This window comes from Protopterus annectens, chromosome 3.part1 (genome assembly GCF_019279795.1).
Source record: "Protopterus annectens isolate FY-2018-M chromosome 3.part1, PAN1.0, whole genome shotgun sequence".
Classification (NCBI taxonomy): domain Eukaryota; kingdom Metazoa; phylum Chordata; order Ceratodontiformes; family Protopteridae; genus Protopterus; species Protopterus annectens.
Window position 1 is genome coordinate 473,800,796 of NC_056732.1, and position 27,327 is coordinate 473,828,122.

The 27,327-nt window shown below is 38.3% G+C and overlaps 1 protein-coding gene across 1 annotated transcript in view; it reads left to right on the plus strand.

Annotated features, from left to right (window-relative positions):
* The window catches only part of DEPTOR (DEP domain containing MTOR interacting protein), a 1,242,917-nt gene that overhangs the window by 115,585 nt on the left and 1,100,005 nt on the right, over positions 1–27,327 (plus strand). The window contains exon 2 of the mRNA XM_044066914.1: positions 11,330–11,432. Within this exon, the coding sequence (XP_043922849.1) occupies positions 11,347–11,432 (86 nt within the window). The 5' untranslated portion in view covers positions 11,330–11,346. The remainder of the gene's footprint in view (positions 1–11,329; positions 11,433–27,327) is intronic.

Consider the following 27,327-nt stretch of genomic DNA (forward strand, 5'->3'; position numbering starts at 1 on the left):
CACACTGCCTACCTTGACCTGCCCAGGCATTTGACACAATACACCACTCAGGCATTGTTGATAAACTCAAGATGTTAGGTACAAACCCATCTGTCACCTGATGGATAGCCAACTGGCTCACAGACAGGACCCAGGAAGTTAGAAATGAGGAGTCCACCTCTACAAAGAGGCCAGTCACAAGTGGAGTCCCTCAGGGATCAGTCCTTAGACCACTCCTTTTTGGCATTTACTTCTCAGAAGTCAAGGCCAGTGTCATTGTCTCTGGCCGACTAAATTTGCAGATGATTACAAATTAAGAGCTGTCATTGAATCTCATACTGACACAGATGTTCTCCATGAGGGGCTGACACAGACAAACAACTGGTGTCACAGCCATGAACTAAAACTAAATGCCAAGAAATGCATAGCAGTATCATTTGGGAAGTCATCCATCCCTGGTAACTATCATACTGACAACACACCCCTTAGACTTGACCCAGTAGTCAGGAGCTTAGAGACACACATAGATAGTAATCTAGCCTTTAGCCATCACATGTCTACAGTGGTGAGGAAATCATTCTGTGTTTCTCAACCTATAAAAAATGGTATGGCATCTAAGTCCAAGGAAGTCGTTGTTCCACTGTATTTGGTATTCATCAGACCTGTCATTGAATATAGTGCTCCCTTTGGTATGTACTTAGCCAGGCATATCCTTCAATTGGAATGTCCACAGAGGTTCTTCACTAAAACAATACAGGGTATAAGTAAAATGTCCTATGCAGACACCTCAAGGCCCTAACCCTGTATTCTGTCTCCTACAGGCTTTTGAGGGGAGATCTATGTCGGGCATACAGGGCATTATCAGATCCCACTCTATGAACCTCCTGCACAGCCACAAAACAAACAGCATCAAAATTACCCATTCTAAAGACTTAAACCTTGCCTGTGATATAAACAGGACCTGCTGGAGAGAGAGGTATGTATCTCAAAGACTACCCCGTCTATTGAAAAGGCTCCCCATCCAATTCAAGTGCAACTTGGACAACTTGATGGGAAACTGGAAATTCATCCCTGGTTTGACACCTATGTCTCTAATGGACACAGGTAACCTGTAAATGGTTCATGCCCCAGGCCCATTCTCACACTTATCTAGGGTATCAGAACTTGTCAGATGTTTGGGATGAATGGCTATGAACCTAAATTGGATGACCTTACCCTTAAACTCATTTTAGATATTTTAAGACAGACATGACAAACATGGCTGATCCCACCAATAAACTGTGTGTTTACCCTACTTATTATTGTCTTCTCAGTTGGCAGCTCCTTCCTAACTGCTGCCTTCTGCACCCTGGCAGATAAGTAGTTCTTTCTGCACCTGAGGGATTTGAGTCCTACTGCTAACCTGTTAGTTTTTCACTAGTTGCCTTTGTGGCTTTGTGTCGTTGGCTTTACTGAATTCCAAGTACACTCTGCCCATAGTGTGTACCTTAGCCTTGACACACTCATTAAAAATAGTTCAGCTTTCACTGAAAAGACTTAAGCTTTATGACTCCATATCCTTGCCTGCTTAATTAGACAGTTTGCATACAAGAATTCTGCCAAACTGCCCCATAGAATTTATTCCAACTTAGCATATTTGTTTCAGATATCATAGGTTTTGAGGGCAATATTAACTTATGTGATGGGACTACAAAGATAAGTGTGGTGATCACAGATGACAGTCATGTTCAAGAGAGGTCTGAGACAACTGGCACTCTGGACATATAGGTGGCATTTGTGGTTTGTTATTGGACTGCTTAAGATTATGCAGTTTGTAAGGAGGATCTTCTGGAAAAATGAAGCTTACCTGTGTGGTGATCTTAAGCCAAACAGAGGTGAAAAGGATTAAGGGTATACTCACCCCTAATTTGTATCATGCTGTGCAGCATGACATGTCACTGACAAAGGTCAGTAAAGTGCTGGAGTGTGCTTTGTGGGGTTGGCTTCCAGAGGCACTGAGGTTATCCTCCCATTGTCCAAGACAGTGGTAAGGCCACCTCTGGAGTATGGTGTATTGTTCTGGAAACTAAATGGACAAAGGAAAATGAGAAGGTTAGAAAGTATGCTATGCACGATTCCTAAATGGCAAAGGTTTGGAGTGTCTGGGATGTAAACTGAGACTTAAGAACATTTGGTTTATACAGGAACAAATGAGCAGTGCTAGGCAAATGATCATGAAAACCATAAGACACCTAGTCATACACAACTTTAAGATGACACATTTGAAAGTCCCTGCCACTTTTTACAAGCACTTACCAGTACTCATGTCATAAATTGAACAGGGCAAGACTTGATAACCAAAGTAATTTTGTGTCTACCCATCCAATCATCAAGACTAGCCTTAACAATAGCCAAAATAGTACTTTGTTTGACCTGTAGTTGTAACTTATTTCATAGACTGGGAATACATTGAGTTAAGAAATTATTTCTCAGGTGAGTCTTGGTTTATTTGTTGGTGTAGATTTACACCTCTAGTGCAGGTGTTTGTAAAGCCACTGGCTGTATGAAGCAAAGGTCAAACAGGATTGGATCTTTAATGGCTTGAAAAGCAAGACATAGTTCAACTCAGAGCAACTGATAGGCTGCTGAGTATAAGAAGAGTCATGCTAATCTGCCAGGATGGTTAAATGATTTAATACCTTTAATTTTCTTGTTAGAAATCTTTGGTATCTTTCTAACTGAAATTTATACCTGGATTTTTAAGATACCAAAGGGGCTACTGTGTTCAGTGAAGAGTCTTATTAGGTAAGAGTACAGTGGTAGAATGGCTTTCAGGTTAATGATATTCCCTTGGAAATTAACTGGACCAGATAGAATGATTTCCTGACTGTGGTGGAAACATGGTGATCAAATGAAAGAAAGTTATGCACATAAGTAGCCAGGCCTTGTATAACCATATGTCAGTTTTTTTTTTTTTTTTTTGCTGGACACTGTTAAGCTGCACTTTTTATCCCATGTCACATTCAATGATCTCCAGTAACAGATTTCTAAATTGAGGTGCAAACATATACCAGACTGGTTGGTGTTCCACACCTGCACAGCCACTGCTTACATTTGCACCACACTGCAGCACTCATTCCCATCTTACCAGGTTAAGTCTCCATTTTTATTTACCAGTCCTAATTCTCTCACTAATTAAAGTGGCAGCACTTAATAACACTGAACCAAATATTTAGCTGAGCATAAGAACATCAGGTACCCAATACACTCTGTCCCCATTCTTTAAAAAGGCAAGGTCCCAACATTTTCCACCTTGAAAAAGAAGATTACCAATTTCTTCACCTACCCATCACTATGTTACCATGTACTCTAGCTGATTGCTCCCCGACCGAGACTGTTGAATGGTCTCTTTTTTTGTTTATTGGGCTAGCAGCATAGTTTTGCAGCAGCCTTTTAGTAAGATGTGAATGGGGGGGGTGCTTTTAATCATTTTTGTAGGTTTCTAGGTCACCAAACTTAAAATAGAATGTAGTAGTGATGATTTAAATATTCTTCTGTATTCTTTCTGTACTGGTAGACTTCTGCACTTAGAACCCTTATTAGAAAATCCTTTTGCCTAGCCAGACTAATCACCAGAGATATTTCTTCTGGATCTAAGGAGATTATCATCCTTCTCTAGACCTCCCTTATCAGACCCATACTCAGCATATAATGCCCCCTTTGGTGTGTACTTGTGTGATGATGTGAGGTATTGCCAGCTATACCAGGAGAAGTAGGGCAGTGGATGTGTAACATATGCTAACACAGCTGGAATTTTGCAAAGAATTATATGTCATTTGTTTATCAAACTGATTTGTACAGGTGCCTGTGTTGAAAAATGTATTTGTAAAGCTACTTGTGTAAAAAATGTACCAATAGTTTGCCCTACTGAACAGAAAAAGAAATATAAATGCATTATTGTAACTGTTTAAATGTATATGTTTTAACAGAGGATGCTGGAAGAGAAGAGGTTAATCTCAATCCACCTAACTTTGAAAATAGTTTGAAATACATTACCTGGCTGAGGCCATATAGATTGTATCTTACAGTTCTCAATGCAATCTGAGACAAAAAGTCTGTACTAGGAAGCTTTCTGCATTGTCTTTGGTGTGAACTAAAAGCTACACTGGAAGGGTGGAGATTTGAAATTGCTTTATGACTTCCAGGAGCTGCAGCAGATCTTAGCAAGGCTATGTATGTGTGTGTATTATTGCCACATATGTGCTAAATCCTGACAGCTTCTAGCCAAGGGGGCTAGCATGTCAAACAGAAGTCAGATGTCCAGATGTATGTGATGTCATTCTGTAATCCATCACTAAAGCTGATATTTTAATACTAGGTGAGACTGAAGTCTCATCACAGTCTGTTTTTGGAACCTGACAGAGAAGGACCTCTCACCTACTTCATCTTGCCTCGCTCTAGTAAGTGATCAGGGATTAGTAATTCTTTAGATCATTCAGGAAAATATAGTGAGATTAGTTAAGTACTGTTTTTCTGTATCTGTGGGAATCTATTAATTTGTGTTATTTTAATACTTCCTGTGATTGAAACTCTGGTGTTTACTGTAAGTAGATATTTAGTATTATTATGTTTTTTTCTTATTTATTAAATATATTTAAACTTTTCATTGCGGCTGGTCTTTTAGAGAATATCTTAATCTTGGGGAGTACTTATATATTTGGTGACAGCTGTGGCCATTCCTGAAAGCCTTGTTGTTGGTCAAACTACCATTTGTATTAATATTAATTTCACTCAGTATAATTGGGTACCTTTGCAAGAGCCTTAGAGTAGCTGGCTTTGGAGTATCTGGTGGTGGCGTAACTACCTTATAGTCTGGGCAGAAGGGAGCATAACTAGTAAATCTGTGCTAGCCCTTTTCAGGTGTATATGTACATGTGTGTGTGTCTGCAAATCAAATCTCAAAGTATGTGTGTCAGCTGTTTGGATTAGGGAGACGAAGCACTGGTTTCACAGAGAGGGTGCTGGAGAACTTGGCTTGGACACTCGGCTGAGGTCTCACCTCTGTAGCTGTGCCAGTGGGAAGTCTTATTGGTTACCTGGAGGGAGACAGATAGTGAAATCCAGACCCCAGACTGAGAGTGTGTTCCCTGTGTGCTCTTAAGGGAAATTGTGCTTGATGCAGAGAACTGCATCTAGAAATACTGGTTGTATCCATTTTTGTTCCAAGTGAACGTCCCTCTCCAGTGCCAGCTGTGAGGATTCAGGTTCCTTGATTACTGGCCCAGAGTGGAGACATCACAATTTGCCTATGCATATGAACCAGCTTGAGAGACCTCAGCATTTCCTCAAGATAATCAAGGGTCTGATTTCCTTGAGCTACCTGGACCACCTTAAAGCATCCTTTCTGTCTTTTCTGCTTCCCACAAACTTTTGAGAGGTGACCCCTCTCTAACCTACAGAACCTCAAAGGATCCAGTCCAGTGCAACCTCTTGTACAGCTGCAAAGCTAGTAATACTCTAAATATCTGTTCAAGATAGCTTAACTTCCACTGACACATAAACAGAAACTATTTGTGAGATAAATACATTTCTCAGATAATCCCTCTTTTATGTTGTAAACTTCCTTTGGATATTAAGCAAAGCAAAGTAGCTCCTTGCCCCTCTTTAAGTTTAAACTGAATGAATATAGGGGCAATTTTAAATACACCCTGGGTTTTGCCCCTCAAGCCCACCTGTGATTTGGGGCCTAACCTACAAACTATGAAGTGGCATTTTGCGACTCCACATATGTAACCACTTAAATACTTTTTAATTCATTTGCTAATTGGACTTTATTAAATGAAATCTACAAGTGTGTAACATTAGCTAGCCTGCTGTAAAATTAAGTCAGTATGGTCAATCTGACAGTCTCCATTTCCAAGAGTGTACTGCCTTCCTCTTGATTCTTGACTCATAAATTCCTCTGCATGGAGCACTACCAAATAATTGCTTTATTTTTATCCCTTGTGAACTCCTGTACTCTGACTGCAAACAAGTGCTATAGTAGTCATAAGTAGGAATGTGCCCCTGGTCACTTGCAGCAGGACATTTTTTGAAGCTGTCCATAAATTCTGAGATGCTGTACTTCATTTAGTAAGGGGTATTACTATCTATTTCTAATTTTAAACTAAGTTTTGTGCTAATTACCCTTCACCAAATGCAAATGTGACCAGTTATGACACTGTCCCTAACAGGTACAATATCAGACTGTAAATTTGCTAAATTAAACTTTTATCTTCTTCTGTGTTGTACAATGAAATATGTACCTGCATTTTTGACATAAAATAATGTGATCATTTTTTTTCTAGATTCATCATGTAGATCACAGTTCCTATAATATTCTTTTTTGCCTGTGTTGTTATTTATTTGTTCTTTGTGGGCATAGTCAGTGCTATGGAATCCCTTCTACTGGTACATGCCACTTAATATGCTTCTCATCTTTCTCTCTTTTCCCCTCGCAATATACTATGAATGCACAATCAGAGTAGACTAGAATTAAGAATTATAAATAAATTAATTAATGTGTTGCTCAAATTTGAGATGCATATGAAATTCTTGCCAACAGTCTAATGCGTAGGAGCCAGGTATCATCTCATGTTAAGATGTAATATTTTCATCTAAAGAACATCTCCCAGACTTCATCATCAAATTTGCTAAGATGAACTGTACACTGGAGTTGTCTCAGTTGAACAACTACAATGCCCTTCACTTTGGGCTGTCAGGCAGAGTTGTAGTGCTACTTTAGAGTGCAAATTCCACAGTGAGATTATTGGCTGAGATTCCAATTCTGGACGTATTACTCCTCTGCAGTGGAATCTGAACTGGATGTCTTTTGCTGCCAGGTGAGTGTATACAGTACTTCTTATCTACTAGGCCGTGCACTACCTGGGTCCAGCTTATTTGGAAGAGTTTCTCAGATCTTCAGCCAATGAAATGTTAGACATTCTAAGGACTAGCTTAGAAACTGTTTGAAGAATAAGAGAATGGTTGCAGTACCTGAGGTATGAGTGGTACTATCAGGCTAATGTTCTTATCAACTTAAGCATGTAAATAAAGTATGCCTCAGTGCTGCACACTCAGATCATTGAGGGTGGCTGATTTCAAAGAACCAAGGCAAGATATGCAAAATATATTATATTACATTATATTATATTATGTTATATTCATCTTCTTTTGGCTGTTCCCGTTACGGGTCGCCACAGCGGATCACCTGCTTCCATTTCTTCCTGTCCTCTGCATCTTGCTGTGTCACACCAACCACCTGCATGTCCTCTCTCACTACATCCATAAACCTTATCTTAGGCCTTCCTCTTTTCCTCTTACCTGGTAGCTTCATCCTTAGCATCTTTTTCCCAATATACTCCGCATCCCTTCTCAGCACATGTCCAAACCAACGTAATCTTGCCTCTCTGGCTTTGTCTCCAAACCTTCCAACCTGGGCTGACCCTCTAATATACTTATTCCTAATCCTGTCTATCCTCATCACACCCAGTGCAAATCTTAACATCTTCAACTCTGCCACGTCAAGCTCTGATTCCTGCCTTTTTGTCAATGCCACTGTCTCCAACCCATATAGCATACCTGGTCTCACTACCCTCTTGTAGACCTTCCCTTTCACTCTTACAGGTACTTGTCTGTCACAAATCACTACTGACACTGTTCTCCACCCACTCCATCCTGCCTGTACTCTCTTTACCTCTCTTCTACACTCACCGTTACTCTGAACTATTGACCCCAAGTATTTAAACTCATCCACCTTTGCCCCCTCTACTCCTTGCATCCTTACCATTCCTCTATCTTCCCTCTCATTCACACACATATATTCTGCCTTAGTCCTGCTGAACTTCATTCCTCTTCTCTCTAGAGCATATCTCCATCTCTCCAGGGTCTCGTCCACCTGTTCCCTAGTCTCACTACAGATCACAATGTCATCTGCAAACATCATAGTCCACGAGGACTCTTGTCTGATCTTGTCTGTCAACCTGTCCATCACCACTGCAAATAAGAAAGGGCTCAGAGCTGATCCTTGATGTAACCTCACCTCCACCTTAATTATATTATATTATATTATATTATATTATATTATATTATATTATATTATATTATATCAGATGAGATAATATCATATTATATTATATTATATTACAATATTAGCATTTGCTTACAGGGAGTAAGACTGAGTTGGAAATCCCTTTTCAGTGGAGACCCATGGGGAAAAATCTCCAATAAAGTAACACAGTATGCAGTATGTATTTGAAAAAACCATACGTGTAAGTTACAAATATACATTATACAGTCAAACATATGTACAATTAAGACACATAGACATAATAAAACACTGTATAATGTTTCGCATACAAATATAATAAATATAATATGATAAATATAAGGTGTACAGACACAACATAACACTTTGTAATGCATGTTGTAAAGATCACAGTAGTCATTTTTAAATCAGTAGTCTTCTTCCAGTTTTGTTGTATAAGCTGAGTAACTGAACTCTATGATTTTGACTTATTAATTAAAGATGTGGCCCATGTTAAAATAAAGAAATAAGTCCATGCCTTGAGAGACAGTAGTATTGGCACTTGTATTGATTATGCTTTCAAAAGTAACATCATTGGTAGCAGTAAAAGAGGGTATACCTATTAAATTAATGACAGTTATGGAAAAAGTAGGCTTCCCATTTTAGTGAATGTGATTCAGAAAACAGTTGGGAACCTGAGATGATAAGGAAATATCTGTTGCCGCTGATCCTGTATGAGTCTTACTGTGGCGGGGGTTCAGGTTTGCTTACTCATATACTATTCATTCTCAAAACAACATTACTATAGGAGTTGTCTCCGACACTAAATTACTAGGAGTTATTCTCGATGAAAACCTGACATTTGACCTTCTCATCCACAGTAATATCAAAAAAACAAACTGTAAACTAGGCACTGACATAAATACTATCGTAACTGTTCTACTAAGCATACTCTTGCCTTAACCTTTCTCCAGCCTTCTCTCTTGTATGGTGCTCCTCTCCTTACCAATATCCACTCCACCGTAAAAAACAAGCTTCAGACATGTTACAACAAGGTAGCCAAGTTTGCAACCAACGCAATGTACTCTTCCCATCATTGCATTGCCCTAAAATAACTTAACTGGCTCAAACTTCCACATTATCTAACCTACCTGCAGCTAATTATAGCACACAAAATCATTTACAAACCCTCAGACTGCCCAGTCCTATCTTCCATCTTAACCCACTACCACCCAAATAGACCACTTAGATCTGAAAATCAACTTCTCTTGCAAGTAGACAAACCTAAACTCCCAGCTGGTGACATGTTTTATTCCTTCTCTATTGCCAAGCATTGGAACTCTCTCCCATTAGCTATCAGAACCTCCAGTAATATCTCTTCCTTCAAAAAATCTCTGCATCGACACCTCTCTACCCTATGGCAATGCAGATGTCTCAGTTCTCATCCATCCATAACCTGACTCCGTACACCCTAAGTTGTTCATACCTTAATTTACATGCACACCTCTTCAAACTTTCTTTTAGCACTACTTAAAACAAGTATATTCTTTGCTTTACTATCTATCTTTGTCTTACTATCTGTCTACACCTCCACCCCGCCCTGCACTATTGTGCTGCTTATACTCTCAGAACTCCTTAAAAATACTGCTAAATGATTGTTTTTATCAGTATATTACCTCTAGTTTATAATAATATGATTACTTGATAAGTTTGTAACTTTTGCTTGTATAAATCTGTAAATATGTGTTTGCACACTTGTTTTCTACTATTGTATTTATTCTGTCTGTTTTTGTTAATATTGCGTGTATCTACAAACTGTTTTATATTTTATGTACTGTTATACTAACTGCCTTTGTGGAGCCTTTCTCCCTGACCTCCACTGACAATGGGTTATTTTGGCCCAGTGAACTTTCTTGGTAAACAAATGCCAATAAATGAATAAATAAATGGTGGAGAAGAAATAAAATGATTTTCCCTTGGAAAGCATCTTTTTTGCTTTCCAATTGAGTAGGATTAGATAATGAAATCAAAAAAGATTCAAGTTCAGAATCTTAAGTTCTCGTTTGCCTGCTTTGCTGATATGTTGACTCTTGCTGGATGTGCAGTTATTAAGGGTTTTCTTGTGTTTTTCATAATCCAACAAATGATCAATGTATCATGTTGCCTGCATCCTCCAGGAGGCAATCTCCCATGCCTAGTCAGGTTCTTTTGTACTGGTTAGGTTTAAGAGCTCTGACAAAATATTTGCATTATGTACATCTTATATGTGATATTCCTTGCATCAGTCATGCTCATTCATGCTTCTTAGTACTGTTATTATAACAATTAACTTGTCAGACATGTGGTCTTCAGCAGGGTTTGTTTAGGTAGAGATATGCTCAGACATTCCATCTAGGACAGGAGACCAGGCCTGGGGCAGTTTCATCTTATCCCTCCCAGGTGATCCTTCCATAGATCTTAGCTTTGGTGTCTATTACAGAAGATTTTGCTTTTGGTGGCATCAGAGTCTGTTATTACATTGTAGCTATTTGTGTATATCTTCTCAGCTGCAGCTGTGCATTCAGTTGTGAAAATGTTATGTGCTTGTTCATATTACTAGATTTAATTTCTCTGCACATGTATCCATTGTATTCCATGTATAGTCTATTTTCTGGCATCTCATGTCTGTAAGATTTGTTTTTCTTGATTTTTCATCAGCTACATTTTCCTGCATTTCATTTATTTTTTGGTATGTGTATATGTATATATATATATATATATATAGAGAGAGAGAGAGAGAGAAAGAGATGTTGTGTGCATTTGAGAACATTCAGAGTTTGTTGCAGGATCGGCAGTTGTTGGTATTAATGGATATGATAACACACAATGCAGTGTGGTTTAAGGAGGATCTGTTGTACATGGAAAGCTTGGTACAGGACAAGCAAAGGGAGCAATGTTTACCAGAATGGTTTATTGGGACACCAGCAATGTATCTTAGATAAAATGAGCAGTATTTCCTTCATTTTAACTTGAGTGCACACAAATTTTCCTTGCATTCTGTGCAACATGGCCTTCAGTTGACATAGTAGGACGAAAGCATGTTTTATGCTACATAGTAAAGCTTTACGGCATACGGCAATGTCTTTTGCAGTTGCTTCTCAATATCAGGTACTGAAACTATTCAACAGTATATTAAGTTTTAAGTGAGCTTTGATATTTGACATTATGTTAGATCAAATGTAACAAAATGTTGCTCATAATTCTGCTGTTGAAACAGTATGTGACTTCAGATAACTCAGTATAATTTTTTTTTAATTTTATTTTTAGGACACAACTTCTCTGCCATGGAAGGAATTGAGAATGCTGTCCAGAAAAGAGTTAATGACCTGCAGCGTATGGCTGAGGTTCATGTCACAGGAGAACAGTTAAGGTAGGAAGGATTTATCATTAAATAAAGACATTGTTATGTCACTTCTGACGCTTCACATTCCTCTTTAGTATAGCAGTTAATCCATCTGGGATAGTTAAGTTCTTAGCTTTTAATGCTGTGTTTATAATACCAGAAGTCTACCCATTAAAGTTAATCTTAAGGGTTCCTCTAGATTTTGCTCATCTCTTAGGTTTATCATCCTTCTGACAGTACCAAATATGAGAGCTGCCTTTAGGCCTTTTGTAGATGTACTTATTTTTCATATATAACTGTCTTTTTTTATTTATCACTGATTTTGCAGTGTTAGCTGGTAGTTTTAGAACTTATGCTGCTATTTTCAGGTCCCAGAATATATTGTTTTCTTTATTATGTTACTTGTTTTCAGAATGCTGTAAAACTCCTTTTATTATGTTTTCATTATGCCCTGCTCATTGTTTCACTTGTAGTAGCAAAAAGAGGGATCTGCTTTTCTCTGTATGTGGACTGCTGATATCTGGCACATAAACTTATGATTTCTTGTAGTGAATTACTGTTGACTTGCTAGCACAAGTTAATGATATATTAGTGATTTTTATTTTAAAGCATTATCACTTGTAGTGGAATCTCATATAATGAACTTAAATGACAGCTCCGGACTAATGCTACGACATACCCCGGACTAAATGAGAACTTATCAATTAGCCCAATCCTTAGGCTTAATGACAATTTAGTGTTATGATATTTAATATATGCATATTTTTTAGTTTTATATTTGTTTTTATTTACTAATTTTAAGGTTAAATGTCTTTGTATAGTATTAAATATATCAAACATTTGGAATGGGGTTATATCCCTATGTGTTTTTAAAGTATTGTACTATAAACCTAAGATGAGGGCTAATATTGCTTTAAGAAATGATTTTTAAGTCAACAATTAGTCCCCAATTAAGTGGGATTGTATTTAAGACATGTAGCGTGTTGCCTTTGTTATTCTGATGAAGTCCTTAACTTTGGAACAAAAGCGCTTAATAAACTACAGGGAGTGGATTCTGGGCCTCGTTTTTTTCTTTCTATGTTTCTTTCCTCGATTATTTATATTAGGCGTAGTAATGTGCAATGATAACTAACCACTGTCTGTGTAGTTTAACATCTGTACTCAGAACATCTGGTTTGCATATTTTGCGCTAACTACTACATCATTCTTTAATACATTTTTCTGTAGATGCAGTGAACATTAAAAATGTTAATCTGCAACAATTGGGTTATTCTAGATGTCCTAGATGTTCCAATATTTACTTTCAGTAAACATCCAAATTTTATAAAAATAAAACAAATATTAAAAACATTTTAGAAAGCTGTGTAGAGACTGTTGACCAAGGTGTGATTTTGATGACAAAAAAGTGTGGTAGATGCAATCAGTGTTGCAATATAGAGATATTCAGGAAGATGCAGGAATTATATTTTGTATTTGAACAAATGGAGAAAAGGGGGAGGCACAGTTATAAAACTAATAGAATAGCCTATCTGGTATTGTTTCTGATTTATGCATAGCATTTTAGGTAGGACAGAAAATTATTTGAACAAAATAATCTATTGCATATCCAAACAAGATGAAGAAGAGTATGGTGGCTTGACACTCATTACAGTGCCCTACATTTACGGCTTCACTTTTTTGAATTTGGAATAGGTTGAGGCCAGGATTATGGGGGACTGGTAAAATAATTTGAAACATAAAGAATTAATTTGACAACTGAGGGCTAACACAACTAACCCTCCAAGGCTTAATGATAATATCTCTGAAGTTAGTGAGGTGAAGAAAAGATTGCAAAATCTTTGATGTCTGTTGTATAGCTGAATTTGTTTTTAATTCATTGGAGGTAGAAAAATGTATGTTTTAATGTTGATGACTGGTTTCAATGTTGTATTTTTTTGCATTATTTTTTTTAATTTGAGAGTTCAGATGAAGTATGTAAACTTTTAAATTTGATTGGTTCATTTAACATACTAGACTCTGAAGAAGTATAGTTTTACAGATGAAAGCGCTTAACCAGTATAGAATAAAATTATTTTAATACCTTTGAGACTGTTTTAAAAAAAAATCTGTGTTACATAAGTTTTTGTTGGCATTATTTTGGTTATTTGGTTATTTTGGAATTCCAGTTTGCAATTTTGCTCTCCAACTGTGCATGTGGTTCCAGGAGTCTAATAAATTTTGCTACCTTATGTGTAGTGGTACCCTATGAGAAGTGTTCTGTCTAATTAAATCAGTAACCATAGTGCATTTGTGTGTGTGTGTGTGTGTGTGTGTGTGTGTGTGTGTGTGTGTGTGTGTGTGTGTGTGTGTGTGTCTATTGCACAGTATGCCTAAACAGCTACCATGACATTTTTATTAGGGGAAGTTTATTTCAATTTACTGAATGCTGTCCTGACTTTTCTCTTTCTCAGATGATGTTGGCTGCTACACAGTTCAGGAAGCAAGCTTTGCTGTCCAGTAGCATTATAGCCTTCTTCTTCTTCTTTCGGCCTACTCCTCCTAAACATGCTTGACTCTCTTCGTTATGGAAGCCTGATATTGTATTTCTTGCTTATGAGTATTCTTGCCATTGAAAGCCCATTCATCCAAAACCTAAGCAATTGACCCCCCCCACCCGAATATGTAATCAGTTAACAGTCTGTTAGCAAGTGCTTACATCTGAAACAGTGGTATATTCTGATTCAGAGAACTGATATCTCTCTCATCTCAGTTTAGCCCATTTTACCAAAGCCATTATTTATTTGTTTAACTTTCATTTTAAGTAGTAATGTATGATGTAATCCACTGTGAGAGTGCTCTGTCAGGCAGATTGTTCTGTGTATATGGTATATGTTGTTACATACTAGCACTTCAACACAATTTGTGGTGTCTGGGCTTAGATTTGCAGCTTTCCTGCATTAACTTTATTATACATGCTTTTTTCCTATTATGGCTAAGAAGTGTCATTCTGGCAAGAATTTTCACACTTATAAGATGTATATCTTTTTGTTCAAGAAAAAGATTATTGTGTTTCTAAGTATAGCACTTCTATTTCTTTTTCTAAAACTGCAGTGGCTAAATGGACAAATAGAGTGTTTCAAATCATTTTAAACAGAAATTGATTTTGTAATTGTTCTGTGTCACTTTCATTTCTGTTGTCCCCACATCCTTATTGGTTCAGTTTCCAAGTATCTCAGAAGGCAGGTAATCCTCATATTAGTGCTAATTGCATGACAATTTAGCTGTAAGTAATAGCAAATGTGGTGAAAAATGTAATGGATTATTATAGCAATAACCCACGCCTGAGTGTGGGTAATGCTGGATTTACCCACGGTTAGCGTGGTTTGGTCGCCCGAGGGACCAAACAAAGCCAACCGTGGGTAAATACAGCATTATCCACACCCAAAAGTGGGTTATTGCTATTATACCATGACATTATTTAAGAAAAGAAACTATTACTTTTCTTAAATAATGGCATAGTATAATGCCTGTTTACTGCCCTTCCGCAGATGTCTGGCATCCGCAGCGGTTCTGATGTACTGCGTGCCTGCCCAGTACATCAAAGCTGTGGGCAAAAGCAATGGAGAAAGCAAGATCTCCGTTGCTTTTTTTTTACTGTTTTCGCTACGTTAAATGGGTTTAGATGTCCGTTGCTTATTTTAAAACTGTCTCGCTATGTTAAACCCATTTAACATAGCGAGACAGTGTTTTAAAAGTAGAGTTATACTAATGGAAAAAAGTCCGGCGACCAGACCTTTTTCCATTAGTATAACTCGATTTACAATGTGCATGCTGGCCAATCAGCGTGCACGTTTTGGGGGGGTCATGGTATAATATAGCAATAACCCACGCCTGGGTGTGGGTAATGCTAAATTTACCCACGGTTGGCGTGGTTTGGTCCCGAGGCGAAGCCCGGACCAAACAAAGCCAACCGTGGGTAAATTTAGCATTACCCACACCCAGAAGTGGGTTATTGCTATTATACCATGACATTATTTAAGAAAAGAAACTGTTACTTTTCTTAAATAATGGCATAGTATAATGCCTGTTTACTGCCCTTCCGCAGATGTCTGGCATCCGCGGCAGTTCTGATGTACTGCGCGCCTGCGCAGTACATCAGAGCTGTGAGCAAAACAGCGGAGAAAGCAAGATCTCCGTTGCTTTTTAGTGTCTCGCTATGTTAAATGAGTTTAACATAGCGAGACAGTTTTAAAATAAGCAACGGACATCTCCGTTGCTTATTTTAAAACTGTCTCGCTATGTTAAACTCATTTAACATAGCGAGACACTAAAAAAAGCAACGGAGATCTTGCTTTCTCCGTTGCTTTTTTTTTTAAACACTGCCTCGCTATGTTAAATGGGTTTAACATAGCGAGACAGCTTTAAAATAAGCAACGGAGATCTCCGTTGCTTATTTTAAAGCTGTCTCGCTATGTTAAACCCATTTAACATAGCGAGACAGTGTTTAAAAAAAACGAGTTATACTAATGGAAAAAAGTCCGGGCGACCGGACCTTTTTCCATTAGTATAACTCGATTTACAACGGGCACGCTGGCCAATCAGCGTGCACGTTTTGGGGGGATCATGGTATAATATTAGTTCTCTCATCATATTCAGGTTATGTGTCCAAGACATCTATGTCAAGAAATTCACCTCAAGACTACAGTGAAAGAAAGCTTGAAAGGTGAATTTCAAGAACAGTTAACAAGTTATGATCATAAGCATAGCTAGGATGGTTAGACGGGACAGTCACCCTGATAACAAAGTGTCCAGGAGCTCGATCGGAAACTGCTGATTGGTGGTAGTACAGCCCCAGCATTCATCAAGAGTGCATTTGGGGTTAGAGCTGAAGTGGTTTAGTGCTCCGAGTGTTGTATTTAGACTGTAGTAAGACACTTGTGAAATTTGTAGCAAGCAGCTACAGAAGAACTTTTTTTGTTCCACACTGTTTAAGGAGAGGAACTTTTTTTATCCTCAGCTGAGCATTGAGGGGGATACACAGGGTGCCACAAAAGCTAGTTACAGCTCTAGGCATGATTAGAAAGACACGATCATAAGTCTGCAGTGCATAAAACTTCAGCTGCTCTAAATGCTTTGAGAAGTATGGAATACAGTGCTTCCACATAGATAGTGACTAGAAACTAAGACTACTTCTGATGAATAAACATCTTTAAAAGCTGTTAGACACTTCACTCTGCCACAGTTTTTTTTTCTGTTGTATGTGGGGAGTTGATTGTATTTGTGTGGAGGAGGTTGGTGTGTATGTGTGTGTGTGTGTGTGTGTGTGTGTGTGTGTGTGTGTGTGTGTGTGTGTGTGTGTGTGTGTGTGTGTGTGTGTGTGTGTGCGTGTGTGCGTGTGTGCGTGTGTGTGCGCGCGCGTGCATGTGTGAGAGAGACAAGAGTCTTGCTACTGCTCTGTGGTGGCCAGCAAAGGGTCTCTCTTAAGCTGTAGTGTGAGACTAGAGCTTAAAAGAGCTAAGAGGTGCTTTACAAAGTTTGTTAACTCCTTTCTTACATCAGTTTTATGCATCCGAAGGTGATGTCACAGGTAGGGTCTCATGAGGTATAGCACCAGTTCTCCTTATGTATACACCAATAATAATGGCCCTTTTGTTAGTTTGCCATTACTCAGCAAAAACAAGCAGATGGAATATAAATACCATTGCTAGATTTGTCCAGTCTGAGCAAATCCACAACACTGCAGAAGTTCAGAATTTGAATTTTATAGTCTGTACTACCTCAAGTGGCATGAGTTGTGAACAGTGGTTTAGAAGATATCTAACTGCTTGTGCTAAGAAAAGTCTGAAAGGAATTCCATTAATTTATAGTATAAATAAGCTTATCTTTGCTGTTTAGCCTTCTTGCTGCTCATGGAGTATTCACAAAGTGGTTAGCTCTGATGCTTACTTACCTTGCATTGTCAGTATCCAGATGCATGATCTATAGCCATATGTTAACAATACCATGGATCTAGTCAACGGTTCATTTTCTCCCTTATCCTAAGTAAGTCGTTTTTCTAGACTTCTAGATTAAAAAGATAGAGAAACAGTCTGAATTCAGTGTTGCAGAAAGTCTTTCTGCAGCGAGACCAAGTGGAACATGTACTAGAATTCTTGCAGCAGGTCATTCTCCAGTAAGTCTGGTTAGCTAGGATGTTTCTCAGGGCTCCAGGATTCATGTGTTTAGGCTTTCTGATGTCTACAAAATGCCAGAATGCACAAACACCATTGCTGTTTTAGAAGTCTTTGGAACTAGAGGGGACACTACAGTTCCATGAGACACTCATTACAGTAGTAATTCCTACAGTAGTCATACAGACACTTCTCACTGTATGGTCATCCTCTTTAGAATATATCTTTAAATGCTAATGAGCTGGCTGCAGATCACATGCCATGTGGTACACTTCATTTCTAGAGAGTTCAGTTTGAGAAGAGACTGTATGTAGATAAGACCATATGCACACTGAGTTTTCTCACTGTTCAACACCACATGGTATCAGAAGTGAAAAAAAAATATTTGCTGAATTAAAATTAAAAGCTAGATTTTCCTTTGAGTTTTATGGCTTTGGAAATATAGTATAGTGTAATTTAGAGTAAACTGGTACACCCACAGCTACCAGAAAATCTTTAAATGGAATCCAGTGTGACAAAAAACAAACTGAAACTCTGCATTGAAAGAGAATTAATTAGGATGTGTACACGGATAAAATGTGTTATATTCTATCATGACACTAGGGAAGATATCTGGAAGTTATTTAAGCCTTTAATTTTCTTGAATAGGAGGAAGATAAAATAGCAGTAATAAAAAGTCACGAATCAGTGAGCCTAGAAATACTGTATCATTTAGTTACCATTTATTTCTTACCCATGCTCCCATGGAAGTGGTAGATGTTTGTATTACCAATCTGAAGAAGGACACAAATGACTGAATTTGGTGATTCCGTGATTTATTAATGAAAGACTTTCGGCTTTTCCCGTTTAGGGGTCGGCACAGCGGAACTCCGGTCCGCTAATGATTGGCAGTGGATTTTTACGGTGCCAAGTTGCCAGCCCGACGGCCAACCTTCAAAGAAGGTACACCCAAATGAAAGATAGACTACTTTCTGGTATAAAAAGTGTTTAAACAAGGGAAATAATATTAACTCACTCACTCCAATGGAGCTCAGTAAGTCACAGTAAACACAGTAACTATTACATTTGTAATATTTTTTTAAACATACAATATCTCAGCAACAGCTAACTGAGGTGGTGGTGCTGCGATAGCATTGTCACCTCACAGTAAGCCGTTGTCCTGTTCGATTCTCAGCTAGAGCATCTTCTGTGTGGAGACATGCATGAATGGGCATACCTTTGTTGAAGGTTGTGCATCAGGGCCGACAACTCGGCACATAAAAATCTACTGCCAATCATTAGCAGACCGGAGTTCCGCTGTGACGACCCCTAACCAGGAAAAGCCAAAAGACACAACAACAACAACAACATAATTGGGTACCCTTGCAAGTGCCTTAGGTAGCTGGCTTTGTAGTACCTGGTGGCAGTGATTACCACCTTATAGTCTGGGCAGAAGGGGACATAGCTAGTAAACCTGTGCCAGCCTTTTCCAGAGGTGTGTGTGTGTGTGTGTGTGTGTGTGTGTGTGTGTGTGTGTGTGTGTGTGTGTGGCTGCAAATCGAATTTGAAAGTGTTTGTGTGTGTGTGTGTGTGTGTGTGTGTGTGTGTGTGTGTGTGTGTGTGTATGTCAGCTACTTGGAGCAGGGACATGAAGCACTGGTTTCTCAGAGAGAGTGGTGGAGGACTTAGCTTGGGCACTCGGCTGAGGACTTAATTCTGCAGTCTTACTGGGAGACAGATAGAGAAACCCAGACCCTGGGTTGAGTGCTTTCCCTGTGTACTCATAAGGGAAATTGTGCTTGATGCAGACAGGTCTGCATCTGGAAATACTGAGTGTATCCATTTGTATTCCAAGTGAATGTCGCTCTCCAGTGTCAGTGGTGAGGATTCAGGCTCCTTGATTACTGGCTCATCATGGGTCCCTCACAAGGCCCATCAGGCTGATGAGTCTCATTTGTAAGGCCATGGAACATATTATAAAAGAATTGATTAACATAGACATTAAAAGCTCATCAAGCTAGATCTGCAGCAGTTTGGTTTTGTTGAAGGTGGATCCTAATCTCATTTTAACAGTGACATACAAACCCAGAAAGGAACTATTCCTAATAGATATTTGAAATATGGCATACTTACCAGAGAAGCACAATGAGTTGTTAGAGGACAAAATAGATATTCTTTAGGTGATTCTAAAGCCACTAGTGGCAGAAAATAAAGTAAAAGAATTTCAGAGAATTACTGAGGCTGATTTAGAACAGGCCGCAGTAGTGAAGCGGTTAGCATTGTCGCCTCACAGCAAGAGGTTCTCCCGTTCGATTCTCAGCTGGAGTGCCTTCTGTGTGGAATCTGCATGCCCTCCCTGTGGAAAAAAGTGATGTTAAAGACATGCAGGTAAGTGTGAGCATAAATGGGTGTGCCTTCTTTTAAGGTTGGGCGTCGGGCTGGCAACTCGGCACCGTAAAAATCCACTGCCAATCATTAGCAGACCGGAATTCCGCTGTGGCGACCCCTAACCAGGAAACGCTGAAAGACAAAGTAGAATTTAGAAATAGAGTTAGTAAAAGACATTACAACAAGTGACTGTCCTGAGCAAAAATCATTAATGTAGAAAGAAATTGTCTTATTTTACATTTAAGGAAAAAAAACAATGTTTAAAATCTAATGTTCAAAGCTGTTACAATGACAATAGCTTCCAATCAAGTAAAAAAACAACTTCTTAGAATACATGAGTAACGTGTTGGAAAGTGCTAATAAAAAAAAAAAAAGTGATGCACTTGTCAGAAATGACAAATTAAATAGAACACCAGTATGGCCTTTTGACCTGTGCAGTTCATACCATAACAATCCTGAAAAAGAGTTAACACCTGAATTGCCCCATTGTCACCCTGGTAATGAAGAACATCTTGATCATTGGAGTCATGCGGGATCCAATTTGTTCCTTTTTAACAAAGCTATATCTTATGTTGTTATAATATTGTTATTATTCCAAAGTCTGTGAAATAGTCATACTTACAAAGGCAAAAACAATGCCAGTGTATTAATGCATTAAAGTCTATATTCCTGAGACGGGGGATGCCTGATGTTGTCATATCTAAAACAGGACCAGTATAGCAGTCAGAAATTCAGAGATTTTTGCTTAAGTGTGAATTCAGATGTAATGTGCCAAGTTCTCCTTATGTATACACCAATAATAATGGCCCTTTTGTTAGTTTGCCATTACTCAGCAAAAACAAGCAGATGGAATATAAATACCATTGCTAGATTTGTCCAGTCTGAGCAAATCCACAACACTGCAGAAGTTCAGAATTTGAATTTTATAGTCTGTACTACCTCAAGTGGCATGAGTTGTGAACAGTGGTTTAGAAGATATCTAACTGCTTGTGCTAAGAAAAGTCTGAAAGGAATTCCATTAATTTATAGTATAAATAAGCTTATCTTTGCTGTTTAGCCTTCTTGCTGCTCATGGAGTATTCACAAAGTGGTTAGCTCTGATGCTTACTTACCTTGCATTGTCAGTATCCAGATGCATGATCTATAGCCATATGTTAACAATACCATGGATCTAGTCAACGGTTCATTTTCTCCCTTATCCTAAGTAAGTCGTTTTTCTAGACTTCTAGATTAAAAAGATAGAGAAACAGTCTGAATTCAGTGTTGCAGAAAGTCTTTCTGCAGCGAGACCAAGTGGAACATGTACTAGAATTCTTGCAGCAGGTCATTCTCCAGTAAGTCTGGTTAGCTAGGATGTTTCTCAGGGCTCCAGGATTCATGTGTTTAGGCTTTCTGATGTCTACAAAAATGCCAGAATGCACAAACACCATTGCTGTTTTAGAAGTCTTTGGAACTAGAGGGGACACTACAGTTCCATGAGACACTCATTACAGTAGTAATTCCTACAGTAGTCATACAGACACTTCTCACTGTATGGTCATCCTCTTTAGAATATATCTTTAAATGCTAATGAGCTGGCTGCAGATCACATGCCATGTGGTACACTTCATTTCTAGAGAGTTCAGTTTGAGAAGAGACTGTATGTAGATAAGACCATATGCACACTGAGTTTTCTCACTGTTCAACACCACATGGTATCAGAAGTGAAAAAAAAATATTTGCTGAATTAAAATTAAAAGCTAGATTTTCCTTTGAGTTTTATGGCTTTGGAAATATAGTATAGTGTAATTTAGAGTAAACTGGTACACCCACAGCTACCAGAAAATCTTTAAATGGAATCCAGTGTGACAAAAAACAAACTGAAACTCTGCATTGAAAGAGAATTAATTAGGATGTGTACACGGATAAAATGTGTTATATTCTATCATGACACTAGGGAAGATATCTGGAAGTTATTTAAGCCTTTAATTTTCTTGAATAGGAGAAAGATAAAATAGCAATAATAAAAAGTCACGAATCAGTGAGCCTAGAAATACTGTATCATTTAGTTACCATTTATTTCTTACCCATGCTCCCATGGAAGTGGTAGATGTTTGTATTACCAATCTGAAGAAGGACACAAATGACTGAATTTGGTGATTCCATGATTTATTAATGAAAGACTTTCTGCTTTTCCCGTTTAGGGTCGGCTGTGGAACTCCGGTCCGCTAATGATTGGCAGTGGATTTTTACGGTGCCAAGTTGCCAGCCCGACGGCCAACCTTCAAAGAAGGTACACCCAAATGAAAGATAGACTACTTTCTGGTATAAAACGTGTTTAAACAAGGGAAATAATATTAACTCACTCACTCCAATGGAGCTCAGTAAGTCACAGTAAACACAGTAACTATTACATTTGTAATATTTTTTTAAACATACAATATCTCAGCAACAGCTAACTGCGGTGGTGGTGCTGCGATAGCATTGTCACCTCACAGTAAGCCGTTGTCCTGTTCGATTCTCAGCTAGAGCATCTTCTGTGTGGAGACATGCATGAATGGGCATACCTTTGTTGAAGGTTGTGCATCAGGGCCGACAACTCGGCACATAAAAATCTACTGCCAATCATTAGCAGACTGGAGTTCCGCTGTGACGACCCCTAACCAGGAAAAGCCAAAAGACACAACAACAACAACATAATTGGGTACCCTTGCAAGTGCCTTAGGTAGCTGGCTTTGTAGTACCTGGTGGCAGTGATTACCACCTTATAGTCTGGGCAGAAGGGGACATAGCTAGTAAACCTGTGCCAGCCTTTTCCAGGGGTGTGTGTGTGTGTGTGTGTGTGTGTGTGTGTGTGTGTGTGTGGCTGCAAATCGAATTTGAAAGTGTTTGTGTGTGTGTGTGTGTGTGTGTGTGTGTGTGTGTGTGTGTGTGTGTGTGTGTGTGTGTGTGTGTATGTCAGCTACTTGGAGCAGGGACATGAAGCACTGGTTTCTCAGAGAGAGTGGTGGAGGACTTAGCTTGGGCACTCGGCTGAGGACTTAATTCTGCAGCCTTACTGGGAGACAGATAGAGAAACCCAGACCCTGGGTTGAGTGCTTTCCCTGTGTACTCATAAGGGAAATTGTGCTTGATGCAGACAGGTCTGCATCTGGAAATACTGAGTGTATCCATTTGTATTCCAAGTGAATGTCGCTCTCCAGTGTCAGTGGTGAGGATTCAGGCTCCTTGATTACTGGCTCATCATGGGTCCCTCACAAGGCCCATCAGGCTGATGAGTCTCATTTGTAAGGCCATGGAACATATTATAAAAGAATTGATTAACATAGACATTAAAAGCTCATCAAGCTAGATCTGCAGCAGTTTGGTTTTGTTGAAGGTGGATCCTAATCTCATTTTAACAGTGACATACAAACCCAGAAAGGAACTATGCCTAATAGATATTTGAAATATGGCATACTTACCAGAGAAGCACAATGAGTTGTTAGAGGACAAAATAGATATTCTTTAGGTGATTCTAAAGCCACTAGTGGCAGAAAATAAAGTAAAAGTATTTCATAGAATTACTGAGGCTGATTTAGAACAGGCCGCAGTAGTGAAGCGGTTAGCATTGTCGCCTCACAGCAAGAGGTTCTCCCATTCGATTCTCAGCTGGAGTGCCTTCTGTGTGGAATCTGCATGCCCTCCCTGTGGAAAAAAGTGATGTTAAAGACATGCAGGTAAGTGTGAGCATAAATGGGTGTGCCTTCTTTTAAGGTTGGGCGTCAGGCTGGCAACTCGGCACCGTAAAAATCCACTGCCAATCATTAGCAGACCGGAATTCCGCTGTGGCGACCCCTAACCAGGAAACGCTGAAAGACAAAGTAGAATTTAGAAATAGAGTTAGTAAAAGACATTACAACAAGTGACTGTCCTGAGCAAAAATCATTAATGTAGAAAGAAATTGTCTTATTTTACATTTAAGGAAAAAAAACAATGTTTAAAATCTAATGTTCAAAGCTGTTACAATGACAATAGCTTCCAATCAAGTAAAAAAACAACTTCTTAGAATACATGAGTAACGTGTTGGAAAGTGCTAATAAAAAAAAAAAAAGTGATGCACTTGTCAGAAATGACAAATTAAATAGAACACCAGTATGGCCTTTTGACCTGTGCAGTTCATACCATAACAATCCTGAAAAAGAGTTAACACCTGAATTGCCCCATTGTCACCCTGGTAATGAAGAACATCTTGATCATTGGAGTCATGCGGGATCCAATTTGTTCCTTTTTAACAAAGCTATATCTTATGTTGTTATAATATTGTTATTATTCCAAAGTCTGTGAAATAGTCATACTTACAAAGGCAAAAACAATGCCAGTGTATTAATGCATTAAAGTCTATATTCCTGAGACGGGGGATGCCTGATGTTGTCATATCTAAAACAGGACCAGTATAGCAGTCAGAAATTCAGAGATTTTTGCTTAAGTGGGAATTCAGATGTAATGTGCCAAATTGTGAAAGTTAAAATGATGTGTAAGTGTGGTCTACACCTTGCAGTAACCATTTCCAATTCAGAGACAGCTCTGCCATTGGGCTGTCTCTGCAGCCTACTGCATATGCTAATGAGGCTTTCCAGGGGAGCAGCCAATGCTAATCAGCGTTATGCTTTTTGCACAGAATTGTCTCTAGTAAGGCATATACCAAGGTGAGTGATTCAGAGAGTCACTCAGTTTTCTAAGTTACATGAGCCATCCGTGTTCATGAATGCAGCCAAAAGCTCATGTTCACCCAGTCATGTTAGAGGTACATGCCTTGGTGTTTAGAGGACATGTATTGGTGTGGGTATGGCTGCATGTATGACTTTATGTAGAGGTATGTGTGGTATAAGGCGAGCATATGTGTGTGTGTGTGTGTGTGTGTGTGTGTGTGTGTGTGTGTGTGTGTGTGTGTGTGTGTGTGTGTGTCTCATATTCTACACTCCCCTAGACTAACAAGCAAATTCTGGACCATATGGAGGACTTTGGACATCAAGGATAACTCTTTATATAAGTCTTAAAGTCAATTAAAATGAAACAGAACAAAATTTTGCAAAATGAAAAATATAGGGCAGAGGGAGCACTAGGCACAAAGGATAACACTTTATATTATGCATAAAAGGCACTTAAAATATAATAGCACAACATTTTGCAGCATGAAAGATGTGGAGCAGGAGGAACACTAGACAGCAGAGATAACTTTTTTATATTGTGCCTTAAAGGCGCTTAAAATATAATAAAACAACAGTTGCCTTCTCCAACCTAAAGCAGTACAAGTAACCTTTCGCACTGAGTTTGTTACAGGTAATTAAAACTGATTTTAAGAATTTTGAATTTCACAATTTTAGGCCAAAATAGGGAGAACTTTTTTTCTTACCAACAATTTTGTAACAATTAATGGATAAGAATGATTAGTTAAGATTGTGCAGAAGCAAATTCCCTTCATGTGTGATGTTTTGCCTTCCTCCTGAAAATGGCAAAGGAAATGTTTTAGGCACCATTCGTATATCTAGTCTTAGAATAGATCTGCTTGTTATGTCAAAGTTTGCATCTTACCTCTCCTTGCCTTCACACATTTTACTGTTCAGCTGCCCAGCAGAATTCTTATTACTCTGCTTTTCACTTCATAGCTTTGTAAGGGGGTGAAGATTGTTCTTTCTACCCTTCTTTCCTGGGAAATCTGCACAGTATGTAGCAGAATCATGGAACCATGGAATAGAATACACATGTTAAAATACAGAAATGTTCCCTTTGGTGGTTGGCACAAACAGCTTTATCCACCAAGTCTAATCATTTTCTGCTTAATGAGTAAACCACAATTCCTATCTAACCAGTCTAACCATTGATTCCTCATAAAATACAAAAGGATTTCATCCATTGAGTTTACTACTGTCATTGAAAACCAAAATATTTGTAGCGATTCTGAGCATTTTTGTATATTTCTGAACATGCCCGGAACCCTTTCAAAGCACGATAGCCCTGGCATCTTGGGTGTAACTTTTTTGTATCACACTGAAGGACAGAAGACAAGTAAAACAAAGAGAGTAAACATTACAGCGATGAACAGTGTAAGTATAGGTAGGAACTGTAACTACCGTACACTTGATTTTAATAGAACCATTAGAAAAGATAGACAAAACAGGTATAAGTGAGAATCGTAATGCCTGTATACTCAACTCATTAGATGTTATTGAACAGTTGGATGTTGAGAATATAGATCAGAATAAAAAGGGCAAGCCTGATGAGATACACAATGATTTTTGTGGCAATATTACAGGTAATGCATGTGAAATTATGTGTGGCAGAAAGATCTAGAAATACTAATCTTGGGAGACTCAGTCATTAAACTTGCTGTAATCAGGCAGGTTTGATAAAAATAAAATAACTGTTAATGCTTTTTCAGACCTTTGATTAGTGGCTATTCAAGAAATGTTCCATAGACTAATTAAGATTAAATCCAAGATCCTTTTACATGTGGGAGCAAATGACTTATATACTACTCCCTTAAATCACATGTAAAATATCTGCTCTCAGTGATAGAAATGGCAGAAATAAATTCATACGCACATACTTTAAGTGAACTCTTACCTAGCCCTAAAAGGAATGATTATATTTGTGTGAAAGCCCATGTTTATAACACATTGCTATGACAATTGTGTTTTGCATATAGGTTATTTATATATTTGGAGGAATATGTTTTAGATTATCATCTTTTTCCAGGGATGAATCGCTTCTTAGCCCTGATGGATCAGATTTTTAGCAACTAAAATAACTAACATTTTCTTTGTTTTTTAGGAAAATTAGATAGCAGGACATACCTGAGTCTACCTCAAGAGGATTTGATAAAGCAGTGAAGTATTATTGGTTTAATGCTCAAAGTTTGAGAAGCAAACATCAAGAGTTAAAAGGTTTACTGCATCAAAGAAATTACAAGTTAATTGCCATTGCAGAATGTTAGAATATGAGGATTTTTGCTTTCCAGGTTTTTCCAGATATGAATGTTTTCATGTACAAGCTGGGAGAGATGGTGTTATTCGATTGATACGTATTAGTATTAAAGCTTATTTAAAAATAATTGAACGTGTAATTGTAGATATACAGTTGACATGTGAAAAGTTGACTGTTACCATTATTCTAAGTACAGGAGTCCCAATTCTGACACCTGTTCCCACTGGAACTATTTACACAGACTAGATAATGTTATTAAACAGACTCCTTCTAATGGATAATTATAACTAGCCAGACAGATATTGATTGGCATAATTTGACTGACAAGCATACCTCTCAACCTGTCTCTGATGTTGTGTGCCACTGGACAAACTCTAAATTAATGAGGGGGACAAAGGCACAAAAATAAGGACAAATTTTAAATATTGCTTTTATAAACTTAGAAAGTTGCTAAAATAACA